The sequence below is a fragment of the Taeniopygia guttata genome, chromosome 2 (genome assembly GCF_048771995.1).
Source record: "Taeniopygia guttata chromosome 2, bTaeGut7.mat, whole genome shotgun sequence".
Classification (NCBI taxonomy): Eukaryota; Metazoa; Chordata; class Aves; order Passeriformes; family Estrildidae; genus Taeniopygia; species Taeniopygia guttata.
The window spans coordinates 21,004,851-21,020,210 of NC_133026.1; the positions used below are offsets into that span (position 1 = coordinate 21,004,851).

The window sequence follows — 15,360 nt, forward strand, 5'->3', positions numbered from 1 at the left end:
TCCCAACACTCTGTCTAAAGCAGCCCACAGTAAACCCTGTGCTCCCTTTACACAGTGGTCTGCAGACTCACACAGCCTGCTAGAGTTTCTTGTGTTGGGTCACACAAATGGATTGCATGACAGGACTGGGACTTCTTCCTTTCCCTTTGAGAGTCTCAGAGGTGGTGATTCAGAAGGGTTAGTTTGGTTGAGTTCCCCACCTTGTCACTATGTCCCTTGTCACTGTTCAATCCTTATTTTTATTTTAAGGAGCTATTGGAGAGCTGGCCCTGCAGCCAGTTGGGATGGCAGAGGCAGACACCCTGGGAGAGGTGTGTGAGCCAGCCCAGCAGGACAGCTGATTAAACCCTGTGTGTGGGAATTACAGTCTCCTAAATGTTCTCCATGCTACTGACAGTGTAACTGGTCATCCTCAGTGTGCAGCAGAGCAGGCTCAGATTAACTCAGACACTTCAATTTTGCTTAAAAAAAAAATAAATAAAAAGAAAAAGAGACTCTCTGTATCAGTATTTCCCCAGGGTCACTTCTATACATTTTGTCTAGTTACTGGAGAAGAAATACATACCTGCCAGACGTACAATAACTTTTAAAAAGTTCCTTAGCTTGCACCTAGCTATTTTTGCCCTCTGTTTTCCTTTTTTAAAATGTTAATTAGGTGCACAGCAAAATGCATGTAATAAATCAATAATAAAGATTATGTAAGGGCATTTATCTGAGCAGCAGTGTAGCATTCAGAAAGGGAAGTGAGCACTACTTTACTGAAGCCCAAAGGACTCCACGTGGACAACAATATTAAAATAACATAAGAATGAAGAATACTGTGCCTAGCTGTCTCCAGGAGGATGTCTGTGCTGCATGCCAGTATGTTTTCTGTGCTGTGTGTGCTGCCTGTCCAGGGTTGGTTTGAGATCAGGCAGGTGGCCTTGAATGTTGTCCCAACAATGTGGTTTGGGGAAATGGAGCAACTGTTGATTTATCTAACACTGGCTCACGAATTACAAATACATAAAGATAAGGGTTGTGATGAAAGAGATCACTTTAGTAAACAGAACACACTTCTTTCTCACTTGAGTTGTCTTTTCCCTTCTTAGTGACGCATTTTTATCTGCAGCTACCTGTGCTGGCATCTGCCAAAAAAGCTGAGCATGGCCATGCAGTTTCTGTGGCTCCTGTGTTCTGATGAATTAGATGTAGGATGCCATTTGTTCTAGGAGATACCTTAGCCCTCAGAGTTTAAACTGATGTCTGTATCTGGTGTGGAATTGTTTTTTCTGGTCCTAAGTAGGAATGCATTAGTTCATCTGTGAAAATATTCCACTGCAATTTGTGGGAGTTCTTGCTCTTAAGGACTTCATTTTCTGGCCTATGCATTTTTTTTATGCTTAGGGTGAATTCTGGGACTGGTCTGCACATTAGGCTGAACAGCTCATTGCTCCACTCAAAATGGAGCATGAGAAAGGAGATCAGCCCTCCTGAATGTGCTTGAAAATCTGAGTCCCAGGTGAGAAATTGTGCATAATTTAAATACTCTGGTAGTACTGTCCACATGCAGAAGTGAATTGTTCTCTCCCCCGTGCTCTCAGGCTGCTGTTCCATTATACTGGCCTAGTTGGGGGTTGTTTTATCAGCATAATAAATTCTCTAGATGAACTCTTAATTCCTGTTTGTGTCTGTTTTGAAAGATATAAGAATAAGCATGCCCTATCCTTTTGGCTTTGTGACAGTTCCACAGAGGCTCCCCCTTGTATGTCTCTCTGGATTTGTAGCATGGCTGAAGATTTTCAGTGCTGGGGTTTCTGAGTACCGAGATAGGTCTTTCAGAAACTGGATGTTAGTGTTCCTTGTACTTTCAAAATTATGTCTGCCAATAGCCATGCTTCTTGTAAGATCTTGCAGGTTAGGTATGCAAAATCATTAGCCAGCTTTGCAAATCTTGGCCTCTACATTTTCCTTTAAAATATTTTTTTTTTTTTTGTTAGGCTTCTATGAGCTTCCAGCTGTGCTTCCCTAACAAGCTTCACATTTAGCGTACTTGCTTCAAAAGGCTGCTAGCCTCAGAGAATATAAGGACAAGGCTTTCTTTTATTACTGTGTATTAATTAAAGAAATACCTAACACCTACTTGGAATTCTTTTATGGGAAAAAAGACATTAGTTCCACATAACATGCAAGATGGTGAGTTCAAAGAAGCAAGGATTAAATTAACCATTTTAAGAGCAAATGTGTCTGGCAGAATTAAAATTATGTATCTATTGCCAGCCCAGTAGTAGAGCAAGTGTTTGTAAATCATAGTTACCTCAGTTCAAATCTCCCCTCACTGACACATCAGGTCTGGGACCTCTGAGCTGAGGCCAGAGGTTCCTCTGGTTAGGGTTTGTCTCTGACAGTAACCTGTAAGGATAGAGGGTGGGAAATGTGGCCATAGAGGTTGAGTCTTTCTTCTCTTCAGGTATACAGAGCAGCAAATAGACTGGGGTAGAGGGGTCCAGCAGAAGGGAGCCCTGTGGAAAACTGAATGGTGAAGTAGCCAGTAAGAGACACGTGGGATTTATTTTGGAGGATGCACATTCTACGCAGATGCTGAAACAGTGAGCTCCAGAAAGTTTTGGCAGAGTACTTTTTATTGCTTGTTGAGATTTGGAGTGTTTTTAGGCAGGAATTCTGAGTAAGTCAACTTTGGACTGTGTGACTCAGCAGAGTCTCTAATGTAAGATTGCTAACAGCTTGTGAGAGTGCAGAGTGGGAACATAGAGGGAGTGGTTGGGTGGACTCCATCTAGCATTTTAAAATAGCTAAAGATGAGTGTCTGCATGTCAGCCAGCTACCCACTGTCCTCTGTAGCTGGTGAAAATCTTTAACAGAGCAGTACAGCTAAGCATCTCACAGCAGACACTTGTACTTGATCACCCAAAAAGCACTTTACTCCACCGGCTTCATTAGCCAGATCTCCGCTGACTGGGAGACATGGGCTAGAATCCTTAGCTCTCCACCTATACTGAATCCTCTTCTTACCTAATTTGTGCTCCAAAAAATGAAAGTAGCTAAGAAAAAGAAAGAGCTAATCCAAGATGGAAAGAGATAATCAGTTTTCCAACTAGTGCCTGTGGGGTGAAGACCAAAAAAAGCATTTCGGGATATTAGGGACTTCTGGTGATGCAGAAAGTCTCTTTAAAAGGTGAAATGCAGGACTTAAGGGGAGTTAGGGAAAATAGTGACAGGCAAAGTCAGCAGGAACTTTGGGTTATGAAAATAATTGAGGCAGGTGGAAGGAACAGAAGAATAACATAGGTTGTTACACTTGGGAGTGTCTCGGGGCTGGGCTCTGGCATGTATAGATTTGGGGCAGTCTGAAGCATGAAGCATCCCAGAGAGGCAGTGGAGGCACACTGTTAACAGACCTAAAAATAGTGGAGCAGTTTCACAGCACTTTGAGAGCTGCACATTCAGTGGCCCAGAGGCTCTTGCAGCACATGGCACTGCCAGCACCTGCCCCCTTCATCCAGCCAGTGCTGCCTCCATCGTGGAGCAGGAGAGAGCTGCACAGACAGGAACAGGCCAAAACTGAGCGGTTCTAAAGAAATTTGCAAGAGTTTCAGATGATGGACATCACTGACATTGCTGCCATCTGCTCTCAGAGCACTTGAAAACAAAGGACAAAAAGTTAGCTGAATAAATTGAATCACTCATGTCTGGTTTTCCTTATTAAGAATCCTAAAGCTGCAGTTTGCCATTCAGGTGTAAGGAAAACAGATACTGGTTTCACTTATCCATGCAGTGTTCCTCTTCACTGAGATGATCGGAGTTCACAAAGACTAAAAACATTATTTGTGAACTACCAGTATAATAAGATACTTGCATAGTAATTTTAACCTCCACTGTTTTCTCTCACTGGTACATTGCTGACCAGTTAAATCGCAGTATCTGTCCTTTTCCTGGGAAAGAGAGTATGTGGTTTGGGGGGATGACATTTTAGCAGCTCCCACATAGAAAAGGTCGGTCCCAGTCAGAGGGGACCCCAGAACAGCAATTAGCTATGCAAAAACTGGTGTGGCAAAAGCACCTTGCTCTAAGTGCATGTAAACTGTTATTAATGCAGGATAGCCAGCATGTATCAGTCATGCAAGCACTTCTTTCAGCTTTGGGTTTGTAGTGATACCACCACTGATTCAGCCTTTCCCTTCTCCTGCTTCATCAGCTGGGGCTTGGAACTGTCCTGTTGAGATCACCGTGAATATCCATTTTGAGGCTTGGTCTGAGCACTAAATATGAAGTTCACTGACCCTGAACTTCACCTTTTGAAAAATCAAGCAGAGCTGGAATGTTTTCACCTTTGTTTCCTTGATTACAGTACATAGCTGGAGGTAGCATCTCTCCAGGACCATATTTAACAGTGTCAACCTTTTTATACTGCATACTCACCCTGTAGATCTGTCACAGGCATAAAGGGAGACCAGTGTATTTCTCGTGGCTCAGTCTTGAAATCCTCTTTCAAAATGCTTAAACTCAAAAAAATCAGTGTGTGCATCAAACAGTTTGCACTAGTTCCCTTACTTACACAAGTTCTCTAGCCCTTGGCTAGTGAGCATTTTGTTGTACAAGAGAGAAAAAAAAATGAGGTAGTTGTGCTGAATTTGTTTTTCAAAGTGACTCTTTTGACCTTTATAGATTTAAGAATTTTAACTATGGTTCTGTTTTTAAGTTCAGAGATTTTGATAGCAAGACTATATGCTTTCAAGTTTCAAGGTTCCATGCCTGATCTTATGCTGTAAATTGCAACATTTAGCAATTTGTGGTTTAATTTAGAAGGATCACCTACTTTCCTAAATGCTTAAGTAATGTGGCAAGCCGTGGTTATTGATTCTCTCTGAATTTATTACAAGAAAGCTGTATTCACTCTCTCCTCTTGGGAATGCCTCTCCTGAACTGCATGCTTGCTAGTGACAGCTTAGACCCCTGATACATAACCAGAGACCTTGCCTAATATCCTTGCAACTACTTTAGGGAATTTTTATTAAGTAAAAGCATCATTAAAGTAGACAGAATGATGAAGTTTAATGAGCATCTTTCTCACTTGATGTTGTTCGTTTTGCTGCTGCAGCAGCCATGCTGCTCTCGTTTGTTACTTCCAGTGGAGCAGGTGGAGAATTCGGGAATTTTCTTTATGTTTACATCTGCATACAAAGAAACATTTTTTTCATGAAAGAGACTTTTAAAAATATATACAGGGAAAGAAAGCTTCTCAGAGTCTCTTTCTGCACTTTCAATCTTGCATGTAATCTCCCCTGTAATTTTTATGTAATGAGAAGTCTGCCTACAATACTGTAGCTGCTAAGTCTACAGAGATTTTGCAGTTTGTGAGCTGTGATTATAGTAGCCACCTTCTGACTGTTGGCAAACTGCAAACATCACAAATATTTGTTTGCCCTCCAGATTTTGTCCTTCAGCAGAGGTTTTGGCCCTGAAGTTGTGTGTAGTGTCCTGCTCAGAGCTATACCAGCGCTGTGAACAGATGAAGTTTCAAAATATCTAGTGGGAAGGTACTGCCATGAATGTGTTATCAGCACTTAACTCACAAATCTGCCTTGAAACCATAGCCACAATCTGTGTCAAAATTCTTTTGTGTGTTTATGGAGACAGTCTGCCTTGGCTAAGGGTCTAGTCATGCACACAGCTATGTCAAGGTGCCATCCTGTAGCACATCACCATCCGTCAGCTGAGCAGCAGAACTGTCTGTGTGCATGTCTTCAGCTGACCTCTGCTGCCCAGGATGATGTGCAAGTGTCTCTGCCTAACACATCTGACTCTGTGTTCATGCAGAACAAGAGCATGTGCCTAGTTTGCACAGCTTGGCTACAGCTGTTTCTGTGTCTTTCCAGTAAGTACTGAAATTATTAAAGACTTTAGGCAAACTTCACATCTTCTAAAACTAAAGTGTTATAGGTTCTTGTGGAAGTCAGATAATTGCTTCTCTGTGCAGATAAGCTCCATTAGTGTTTTCATTTTGCCTTTTTTATTCCCCTGCAGCATTTTTCCCCTGGGAGTTATAAAAATGGTGTTTGTTGTTGTACCAGGAGTTCATTGAGAATTTTGAATTCTCTTTTCCCTAGTGTAACAGAAGGCAAATTCTCTCCCAGAGGCATTATCACAGTCATTATTGTATTTAAATATTGTTGTGACACCATATGTCTCCTCATATCTGATGTGTGCAGACAGAAGAGAGACCCTATGTGTGAAGGCTTGTATAATCTAAATACCTCTGATCCTTGCTCTTTGACTAGCAGACTCCATGAAAGATTTTAAAGCACTCATCTTCAGTTGGGAAAGCCATGTGCATGGAAACTCCTCTCATTTTGCCAAGGAAACCTAAGTAGATATATTTGATTTTCTTATTTCAAACCCAGTAATTACTTTGCTGGATGAAACTTCGGTGCTCATGCTGATAGAAGTGGTTGGACATGGAAATAGGTAAAAAGAATATGAAAGTGCTGCAGATGCTTTCAACTCATGTACATCTATTACTACTAATGTAGTATTTGCATGGGACAAAGGGAATTGCTGGGACACCAATAGCATTGAATATTGTAAGGAGCAAGAATCAAAAAAATACCAAAAATAGCGATGGGTCAGTTAGTATTTTTACTGCTTAATGCACACTGTGATTTCTGGACCTCTTTTCATAGTCAAAAGGGCAAATAGACTTTACCCAAGTAGTCTTTACCAGACTGCCCGAGTGGACTTTACCAGAACTCTGAAGTTCATTCAAAGTTGTCAGTATTCAAGTTTTCTGTGTTTCGAAAGCATCTGTTTAGTCAGTAGAATTCTCACCACACCCTTTTTCTTCAGGAAAGTTCACTAATCTGAGGTTTTAACAGTCCACATGCTTGAACATTTGCTCTGAGAAAGGAGGAAATGAGAGGCAAAATGAATGTCAGAAGGAGCACCTGAGAGGGAAACTTACATAAAGTTTCCAAAGCAAAAAGGGAGAGCTTAAACTAACTTGAGGAAAAGGAGGGTACGTAACACTTGACAACCACTTAAGCTGTCTCAGTCCTCTTTGGGTTGGCACTAACAGGGCAAGGGAACTGGGGGCAGCAGGATGTGGAACACAGGACAGTGATAGGGGACTTCTGTTCCTATCCACAAAGGATTTTTGTGCTCAGATACAGTGAATCACTGGATTCTCTGTTAATCAGCGCCTAAAGTCCCAAATAGGGACTTTTAAAAAGCCAAAAACCAGCTCAAAGGTTAATTTTGTATTTGCCTAACTAGTGCTGCCTTCTGAGAGTCACAAAATTACTGCTGAAAGTGGTTCAGATGCTGCACTGCATATAATTTAGAACAAGGTGCTGCTTGTTCCCTGACCTCTTCTATCCTGAGTCAGTTTCTGATGGGACAATCTCCTTCAATGTCACTTCTGTGCTCTTCTACTGTGATAGCTTTTCATAATACTGAACCTCTCCTTCCACAGACTCCCTTGCTCAACTCACTTAACACCTTCCAAAACAGGAGTTATTTAGGATGTATATTTGATTAATACACATACTGTGTACTTGAATAAAATACAGCCTTGTGCTGCTGGAGCTCTGTCTCTTCAGAAATAAAAGAAAAATATGTGTACTGTAGCTAATATGAAGCATGTAGTTATTGCAGAGGGTCAGGGCTCGCTGCTTTCATCAGGAAATGCCACCTGATCCCTTGTTGACAATAGGTGATGGCACACATAAAATTTCAGTAAGGTGAAGTTTACAGTTGTGTTTTCCTTGAACAAGGCTGTTTGGCTACAGTACTCCTTGACAGCAGCCTGCTTAGCAGCATGATGTAAAACTTCAGCTGCTGAGAAGTTGAAAGCGAGCGCTGCCTCCCCACCCCACCTTGCAAGAAACTTTAATCCCATTCCACAGTCCAGGAATGCCAGGGTTGAAGTATCTTCCAGACATAAAGCTCAAATCAGGTGGTAGCTTTTAGTCTTCTGACATAGAATTAGAATAGTATATAGAATAGACTCACAGAATCACAAAGATTGGAAAAGACCTCCAAGATCATATGTAACTGTGATTTGGGAGGACAAACATCATCAGTCCAAACATCCCCCCTTCCTTCTTCTCCCAGCTTTCTATGATGAGCAGGATGTGGTATGGTCTGGGATATGCCTTGAGTCAGTTGGGGTCATCTGTCCTGGCTGCATCTCTTCCCAACAACTTGTACACTCCCAGTCCCCTCAGTGGTGGGGTGAGGAGCAGAAAAGGCCTTTGCTCTGTGCAAGCCCTGCTCAGCAATAACTTAAATATCCCTGCATTATCAACACTATTTTCAGTGCAAATCCTAACCACAGCCCCATACCAGCCTCTATGAAGAAAATTATCCCAACCAAAACCCACAAAATGCATCTTCAAAAAGCACTTTATGTCAATAAGTGAAGTTAAGTTTGAGCTGTGTTTATTTTGGGTAAGTTTTTAATTTATTCTAATCACGATTACTCATAAATGATCTATTAATTACCGTCTGAATTTAGCAAGATCCTTTCAGCCATGTAGTCCATTTAGCTTCACAGTGAATGCTAGCCATCTTAATTGTAGGATACTTTGTCAACATTTAATCAGTGGTACTTACTAATATGGCATTGATGTGTTGGTATCTGTCCCAGTGCTATCAATCATGTGTGAGCAGCAAAGGCAGCTGTGACACCATTGCTCTCTGTCACATTATCAAGCCCCTGGGTTTTCTGGTTAGGGATGATGCTCACTTTGCTCTAAGCAGGCACTCTATCTCTCCAGTTCAACCCAATTTTTGTCATTGTCTACTTGAATACACATCCTTGCAGCCTTCTGAGCCTTAATCCCATAACTGCAGAATAAAGGTTGCTAGTTTCTGAAGGCAAAACAGATTGCTCCTTCACTGCTCCAAAAGCCTCCTCTTCCCTGATGTTACTCCCCTGAAAAGTCACAAAAAACCAAATGTTAATGACTGCAGCTTGAGAGCTAATAGAAAATTCAGTGTGTTGAGATAAAATAAAGACCTTTTTTTTCCTAGTAACTAGATGATTTGTTTAATGTGCTGCAGAGTAAAAGTCAGTGTTTAATGGTTGTATAACAATTTTTTTTTTCTCCTTTCCTTACAGTCTTTATGGCAGACACATGCAGGCAAACCCTGAACCTCCAAAGAAGAACAATGACAAGTCAAAGAAGATCAGCCGTAAACCTCTGGCAGCCAAGAACAAATAAGTGCCTGGCTTCTGCCTCTGTTTTGCATCTGTTGCATTGTTTTTGCTTGTGTCTACAGTATTTCCACACATCTCTTATTACATATAAGAAAGCAGGGATCAGAATTGAATGCAATTTACTATGTATAATGCTTTAGAAGATAGTGCTAGAGGGAAACAAAATTACATATGCTCCTAAGTATGGTCACATTTATATAGCCATTTAATATATCACCATCAAACATATTTTAGCTTTTCTATTTATATGTATATTAATGTCCTCTCTTCACATGTGTCACATCCTGTTAATTTGCACTTATATTATACTATATTAAATTTCATAGGATATTCCAAGTGATTTTAATAAAGCTCTTCATTTGTATTGTTGTTTAGTTTCTTCAGTAGGACTTCTGAATAGGAAATTCCTTGAGAAATGTATGTGTCCAGTTTCCTGTAATATGGTGATTTCTTCTTTAGGAATGTGGTAGCATTTTATCTGATGCAAATTAGTTAAAGTGCAAAGCATTCTGTTCAAGCAACATTTTAATCAGTTTCTTTTTTTTTCTTTTTTTTTTTTTTTTTTTTATGGTGCTGTGGACTGCTCTTTTTGCCTTGAAGGTTATTTTGAAATCAAGGAGTAGGGGAGGGGAGAGAGGAAAAAAAATTGTCTTTGTAGAGAGCTGCCAATTGCCAGACTCAGTTTGGGGAAGAGAACTTTGTCATTTGAAGAAACTGGTACTTCTGCCAATTTTTCAAGTGAGTTTTTTTTCTTTAGGCAGAAAACCCAAATAATGTGTTTAATCTCTGCTTAAAGTGCTTATATTGAAGAGCTATTCCAAATGGCTTTTGAAAATGCCACAGGTTCTATATTTATCTATACAAAGCTGGCACCACAACCAGCTCAGAAGCCGCAAACGATTTAACAGCTCAAATAGTTTCAGGTTTTACCAATGGAGAAGAAAAACCTAAAATCTGCAGACAGTGTTTCCCCAACAATTTTATTCTTAGGAGAGCAAAACCCAACAAGGGGACTCAAGGTACAAGAACAGATATTCATACCTGGATCATTTGTGTCAAGACCTTCCTGCTCTTGATTTCCAATTTAATGAATTTAATACCCGAGCAACCCATTGCTGAGTGTCGGCTGCCATCCCATCCGGACAGCAAGCTGGGAAGCTTGCCCAGACTGCTGAGACAGACCTGTTTGTTCAGTGGGAAAAGAAAAGGTTTTAAATATCTCATGCTACAAGTGATGCCTTCTGCAGAAGCCAATCTGAAGTTTCTGTTATCACCAACAGTCTCTCGAGTGCATTTAGGATTGCCTCAGCATTTAGGTAACTTGGTTGCCTTAGTCTGGGAATAAATGTATTGACATATATTTTGCAACAGAATTTTTTTTGAATTGGCAAGCAGAGCTAAGAAGTTGGCATCAAGCTTTAGACACACTTTAACTGGTCTTCAGTACTTCAGAAGAATGAGGCAGTCTTGGTAGGCAGATGGAGAACAGTAAAAATGGTAGACTTGTCAGGAACAGTCAATTCTATCTGTTGCAAGTTCTGCAGAGGATTTTTCAGACCTCTTAAGTGATCTGCCCAGGGAACAGGTCCAACTGAAAGAGGCCCATGAAGGTGCTAGGTTGGATGCATGTTAAGAATTCACAGCAAAAACTGTGCCCCATCTGGAATGCACACAATTAAATGTGATGTAGGGATTAACACATGAGAGGGCCTACTGACAATAATAATCATGCTACAAAAAGTCCTGAAGAAATGTCAATGAAATGTCAGAAGATCCCCAAACTACAATTGCAAATTGGTTTTGGAACAAAATAAATAGCAAGGGCACATCTACTAGGAAGGGGTGAAGAGACTCTGGATCTTTCTCTGGAACTGAACGCTACCCCAACGCTGGAAGAGGGCACTTCTTGGGGCTGTACCATGACTCTCCTGACAGATGCCAGACACCTACTTTGAGACGTGGAAACATTTTGCATATACTCACTTCCAGCTGAAGTGGATTCACCAGTCTTCCAAAGTCTCTCTGAGTACACACAGACATGGCTTTGTGAGTGGGGTGGCAATACAGCTTTCCTTTGGTTTGAACAGAAATCCAGCCAGAGCTGAAGGTTCAGGTGGTGTCTGAGACTGTGTCCATCACCCACTTTGTGTCCTGGGGTTTAGGCAAAAAGAAGTTGCTAGAGGGCCACAAGTGTCTCAAAGCATGGGGTAGTGTCTCTAATGTAAAATTCAAAGCATGTTGGGGAAGGCCTGATTATGTTATTGGTGGGAAGCTACAGCACTGCTTTAAAATAAGCTTATGGTTTTCAAGCATTAGTCAGACTTTCATTAACTGCAGTTGCATATTTTGAAAGTGTTGAAAGAGTCATGCAAGCTCTCCTCTGCAGGATTGCAAAGTATTGATTGGAGCATTCTTGTGTGCTCATAGCAAAAAAATCCACCCAACCTTCCCACTTCTTCCCTCATGAAGGAGGAAGAAACACAGTTTTGACAAGCCAAAACAGGAGTGAAGGGCCTGGGGAAGAGTAAGTGAAAGGCATAAAGATGAGAAAGATAAAAGAAATTCTAAAGGGAGAAGTACTATACTGAACATGGTGGCAGATAGGGGGCAGGGGGAAAGAAGTTTCTTGAAAAGAAATATGAAAAAATAAGATAATGATCTGAGAAGATGATGAAAACCTGAAATGCATAAAGCTTTACAAACAGAAAACACAATGGGTTGTAAAGGAATGCTTCAGTGGTTCAGGGCAGAATAAAAGACAAGGGAAAGAGCAAACTATCTGGAATGTAATGTGCTAAGGCTTTAGTGTTTCTAAAAATGTGCCAGCTTTTTAGAGCAAACTACACAGCAGTTTTCATGACGATATGATGATTTTATGTATCTGTTCTCTAAGGTTATTCCTTTTTTAATATTTAAAAACAATGCTATATTTTACTGGGTCACGTTTATTTCCCCATTGTACGCAAGGAAAGGAGTTTCTGTATCTTATTGTAGTGAACCACCTAATGAACAGTGCAGCTCATGATGGTCCCCTTGGTCATTTCTCCAAAGGATCGATCAAACTGAGGCCCCTTGGTTGCTGCATCCAGATGAGCACCTGTGCTGTGCTAGCTCTAGAAAAGCTGCTCTTTGCTCCACTGATCAGTATTGTTTCATTGGCCAAATTGAAAATGAGACCCCTGATCTCAGGTTGCCTTGAAGAGGGAGTCTTTGCCATCCATTCATTCATTAATTCATGGTCACTTGCTCAGGTTGCCTCTTTGGGCCACCCTCTCATATAGCCAACAGCATGCCCCTTTGAGGGGAGAAAATTATTCCTGTGAAGAGAAAATTTGCTTTGTTACAGTTTTCCTGTACCTGGGAACTCTTTGAAAACAGTTATGCTGGTAATTCTCTGTTTTGATTTTGCATACGGTGAACTGGAAAGAGTATGGCAAAGTTTTTGTGTACTATAAACCCTGACAGAGGAAATGTTTAAAATTACTGTAAACCTGACATGCTGTGCCTGTGCAAAGAGTGGCCTGGGGAACTGATGTTCCTCGGTAAGGGTAGAGCAAAATGAAACCAGAAAACTTGCTTGCACAGGCACCATCCACAATTTTCTTGTACTTAATGCTGTCAACTCTGTATTGCCTCCTGCAGTCTTCTTGATGGACAGGTAACAAAAAAATCTCAGTTCTGAGAAAATGAGGACTGCTCTTGCTCTCTTTCTTACTTAAAATATGTGAGGAACAACAACTGTGATTTTTAAATTTCACCTTTTTGTGATTGCTTGTCTAGGAGTAAGTTTCCCATGGAGTCACTGGTGTTCAAGCACCTTTATTTTGGTTTTAGTCACGTCTTTAATGTTAAGGAAATGGCAGCAGCACCTGCTTATCAATTAGCTTCCATCCTTACAGCTGGCAATTCACAGCAGCAGTATGGGAGTTTCTCCTGAACTGGCAGCTTGTTTCAAGGTATGATCCGAGCCAGTGCAGCCCTCGCCTCTTCTCCCTCCAGCACTGTCTGTACTCCCAAACCTCTTCCTCTGGGCTCTCCCCACCATCACTACATGGGGCTGGATCCTGGGCTTCTGGAGGAGCTGGGGAGAGAAAAATTTTCCTGTTCTGACTGACTCTCTGCTTCCAGGAAGCAGAGTGAGGTCAGGAGGCACTTCCAGCTCCAACAGTGCTTGGGTGTTCCACACTGGCTCATGGCTTGGGGCTGGTAGGAAAGCTGGGAGGCCAAGTCTGTGCCATCCCCACTCTTGCTGAGCAGCAGGAGCTCCAGAGACGGGGAATATTTGCAGTTTGTAGCGGGTGGTAACTGTTAATATCCTCATGACAACCAGGAGGAGTGAGATTGTCATCGGTTATATTAGTTGTTAATTTTGTAAATATTAACAATTTCTAGGATTATGGCACAGGATGTGAGCTGTCAACTTGCTTTATTTTCCTCCTACTCCTTCTTGTAATGACACATCTTTTATACTCATAGATTTATGCCATGTGCTGCTTACCTTACACTGACACCAGGGCTGGCAGGTGTTCTGGGATGAAACTATGATAACCTCCCAAAAGTTAGACTTTCTTCCCCTCCTGGGTACTTTGTTTCCTCTTACCTAAGGGGAAGTAATTTGCCTGTAAAAAGCAGTGATTTATAAATCTCTGTGGTTGGTTTCCATCCAGTGCTGCTGCCAAAGTTGCTGCCATTGGCACAGCTGAGCTTCTGCCTCCCCTTCCAGCTCACCTGTGAGTGCCTCAGGCAGGCACTGCCACTCCAGTCCCCCCCGGAGCAGGAGCTGAGTTACAGCTCACAAGGAGCCATATCCCTGCTGTGAGAAAGCCCTGAAAAGTGACATTTTTACAATGTGTCTTGAGAGCAAAATTTTAACCATATTTTTAGATCAAGAAGCACAGCAATTGCACGAGTACCAGTCACAGGAGTCACCCCTGCAGCTTGATGGACGTGTTCAGAGGCAGCTTTAGTGGCAAGGTGCAACTGGGGGCAAAGCACTGGGGAAAGTGGCTTTTCCAGGGCACTCGCTCCTCATCTTGGCGCCCTTGCAGCTGGCGAGAGCCTCTGTGCTGCTCTGCCCCGCTCCTGTGCTGCTGGCAGCCCTGAGCATACAGCCAGTGCTCAGCCAAGCAGTGATGCGCCCCAGGCTGAATGTACATTCACCGTTTACCTGATAGCCCAGTTATTCAAGGTAATGTTTCAAATGGCCTGGTGCTGGGCAGCCCCCAGCACAAGCAGGATGGAGCATGGCTGTGTCCAGCTGGGGGCTGGCAGGGAGACAAGCTGCACTTCCAGCCTGGGGTGGTCCGTGCTGGCAAATGGTGCCTTGCAAGCACCGGACTGAATACCCCACTGTTTGATAATCACCTAAGTGGGACACCCTGTCCCAGGGTGGCCATCCTGCAGCTCCCCTGGAGTCTTGTCCTGTACCCGAGCCTGGCTGGTGCCCCTCGTGGTTTTGCTAACTTTGCTAGCATGGAAATTGCGGGCTTCTGGCAGTGCAGTTCGCAGTGACAAGAATCTACTGCAGGCAGAGCCTGAGGAACAGGGACACCTCCTGCCCTGGGGATGGTCCCTGCCATCCTCTCGTGAAACCCAGCACCCACGGGAGCCGCACCAAGCTTGGTCAGCACCACTCCCCAGGAGCTCAGTGCCCAGCCAGAGTCCTGGCAGGGCTCGGAAGGAGCCGCTGGTGGGCTCAGCACGGCAGCGCCTCGGCAAGGAGCGGCCGGAGGGAGCAGAGCCAAAGCACGGTCTGGGGCTCGACCTGCAGCACTGCTGGAGAAGGGGCAACACTCCGGAGGCTGCGGGTCGTACTGGAGTGTGGGTGGCTCAGACTCTGTATAGGAGAGTGGATTTTAATACTGGATGCTGTTTGCCCTCCAGTTGTGTACTTTAGGATGTAACAGCAGTGGCATGGAGAATTGGTGGTCTTGTCATCTGCCCTCTCACAGTGGTGAGGTTTAGAAACCATATTGTTGGTGGCCTGGTTTGAGCATCCTTCTTTGCTCTCATATCGATCCAGATACTTCTTTCAGGGAGCTACTCAAACATGCCTGGCACATGTGTTTTCCCAACATCACAAAGAAATGAGCATCTGTGTTTGGAATGAAGAGAGCATTGATATGGAGGAATGCAGTGCATGG

General features: G+C 42.7%; 1 protein-coding gene across 1 annotated transcript in view; it reads left to right on the plus strand.

The window, feature by feature from the left end:
- Positions 1-9,581, plus strand: part of RSU1 (Ras suppressor protein 1) — a 102,320-nt gene extending 92,739 nt beyond the window's left edge. Inside the window, exon 9 of the mRNA XM_002193448.6 lies at positions 9,119-9,581. Within this exon, the coding sequence (XP_002193484.1) occupies positions 9,119-9,221 (103 nt within the window). The 3' untranslated portion in view covers positions 9,222-9,581. The remainder of the gene's footprint in view (positions 1-9,118) is intronic.
- Positions 9,582-15,360: the final 5,779 nt, after the last annotated feature.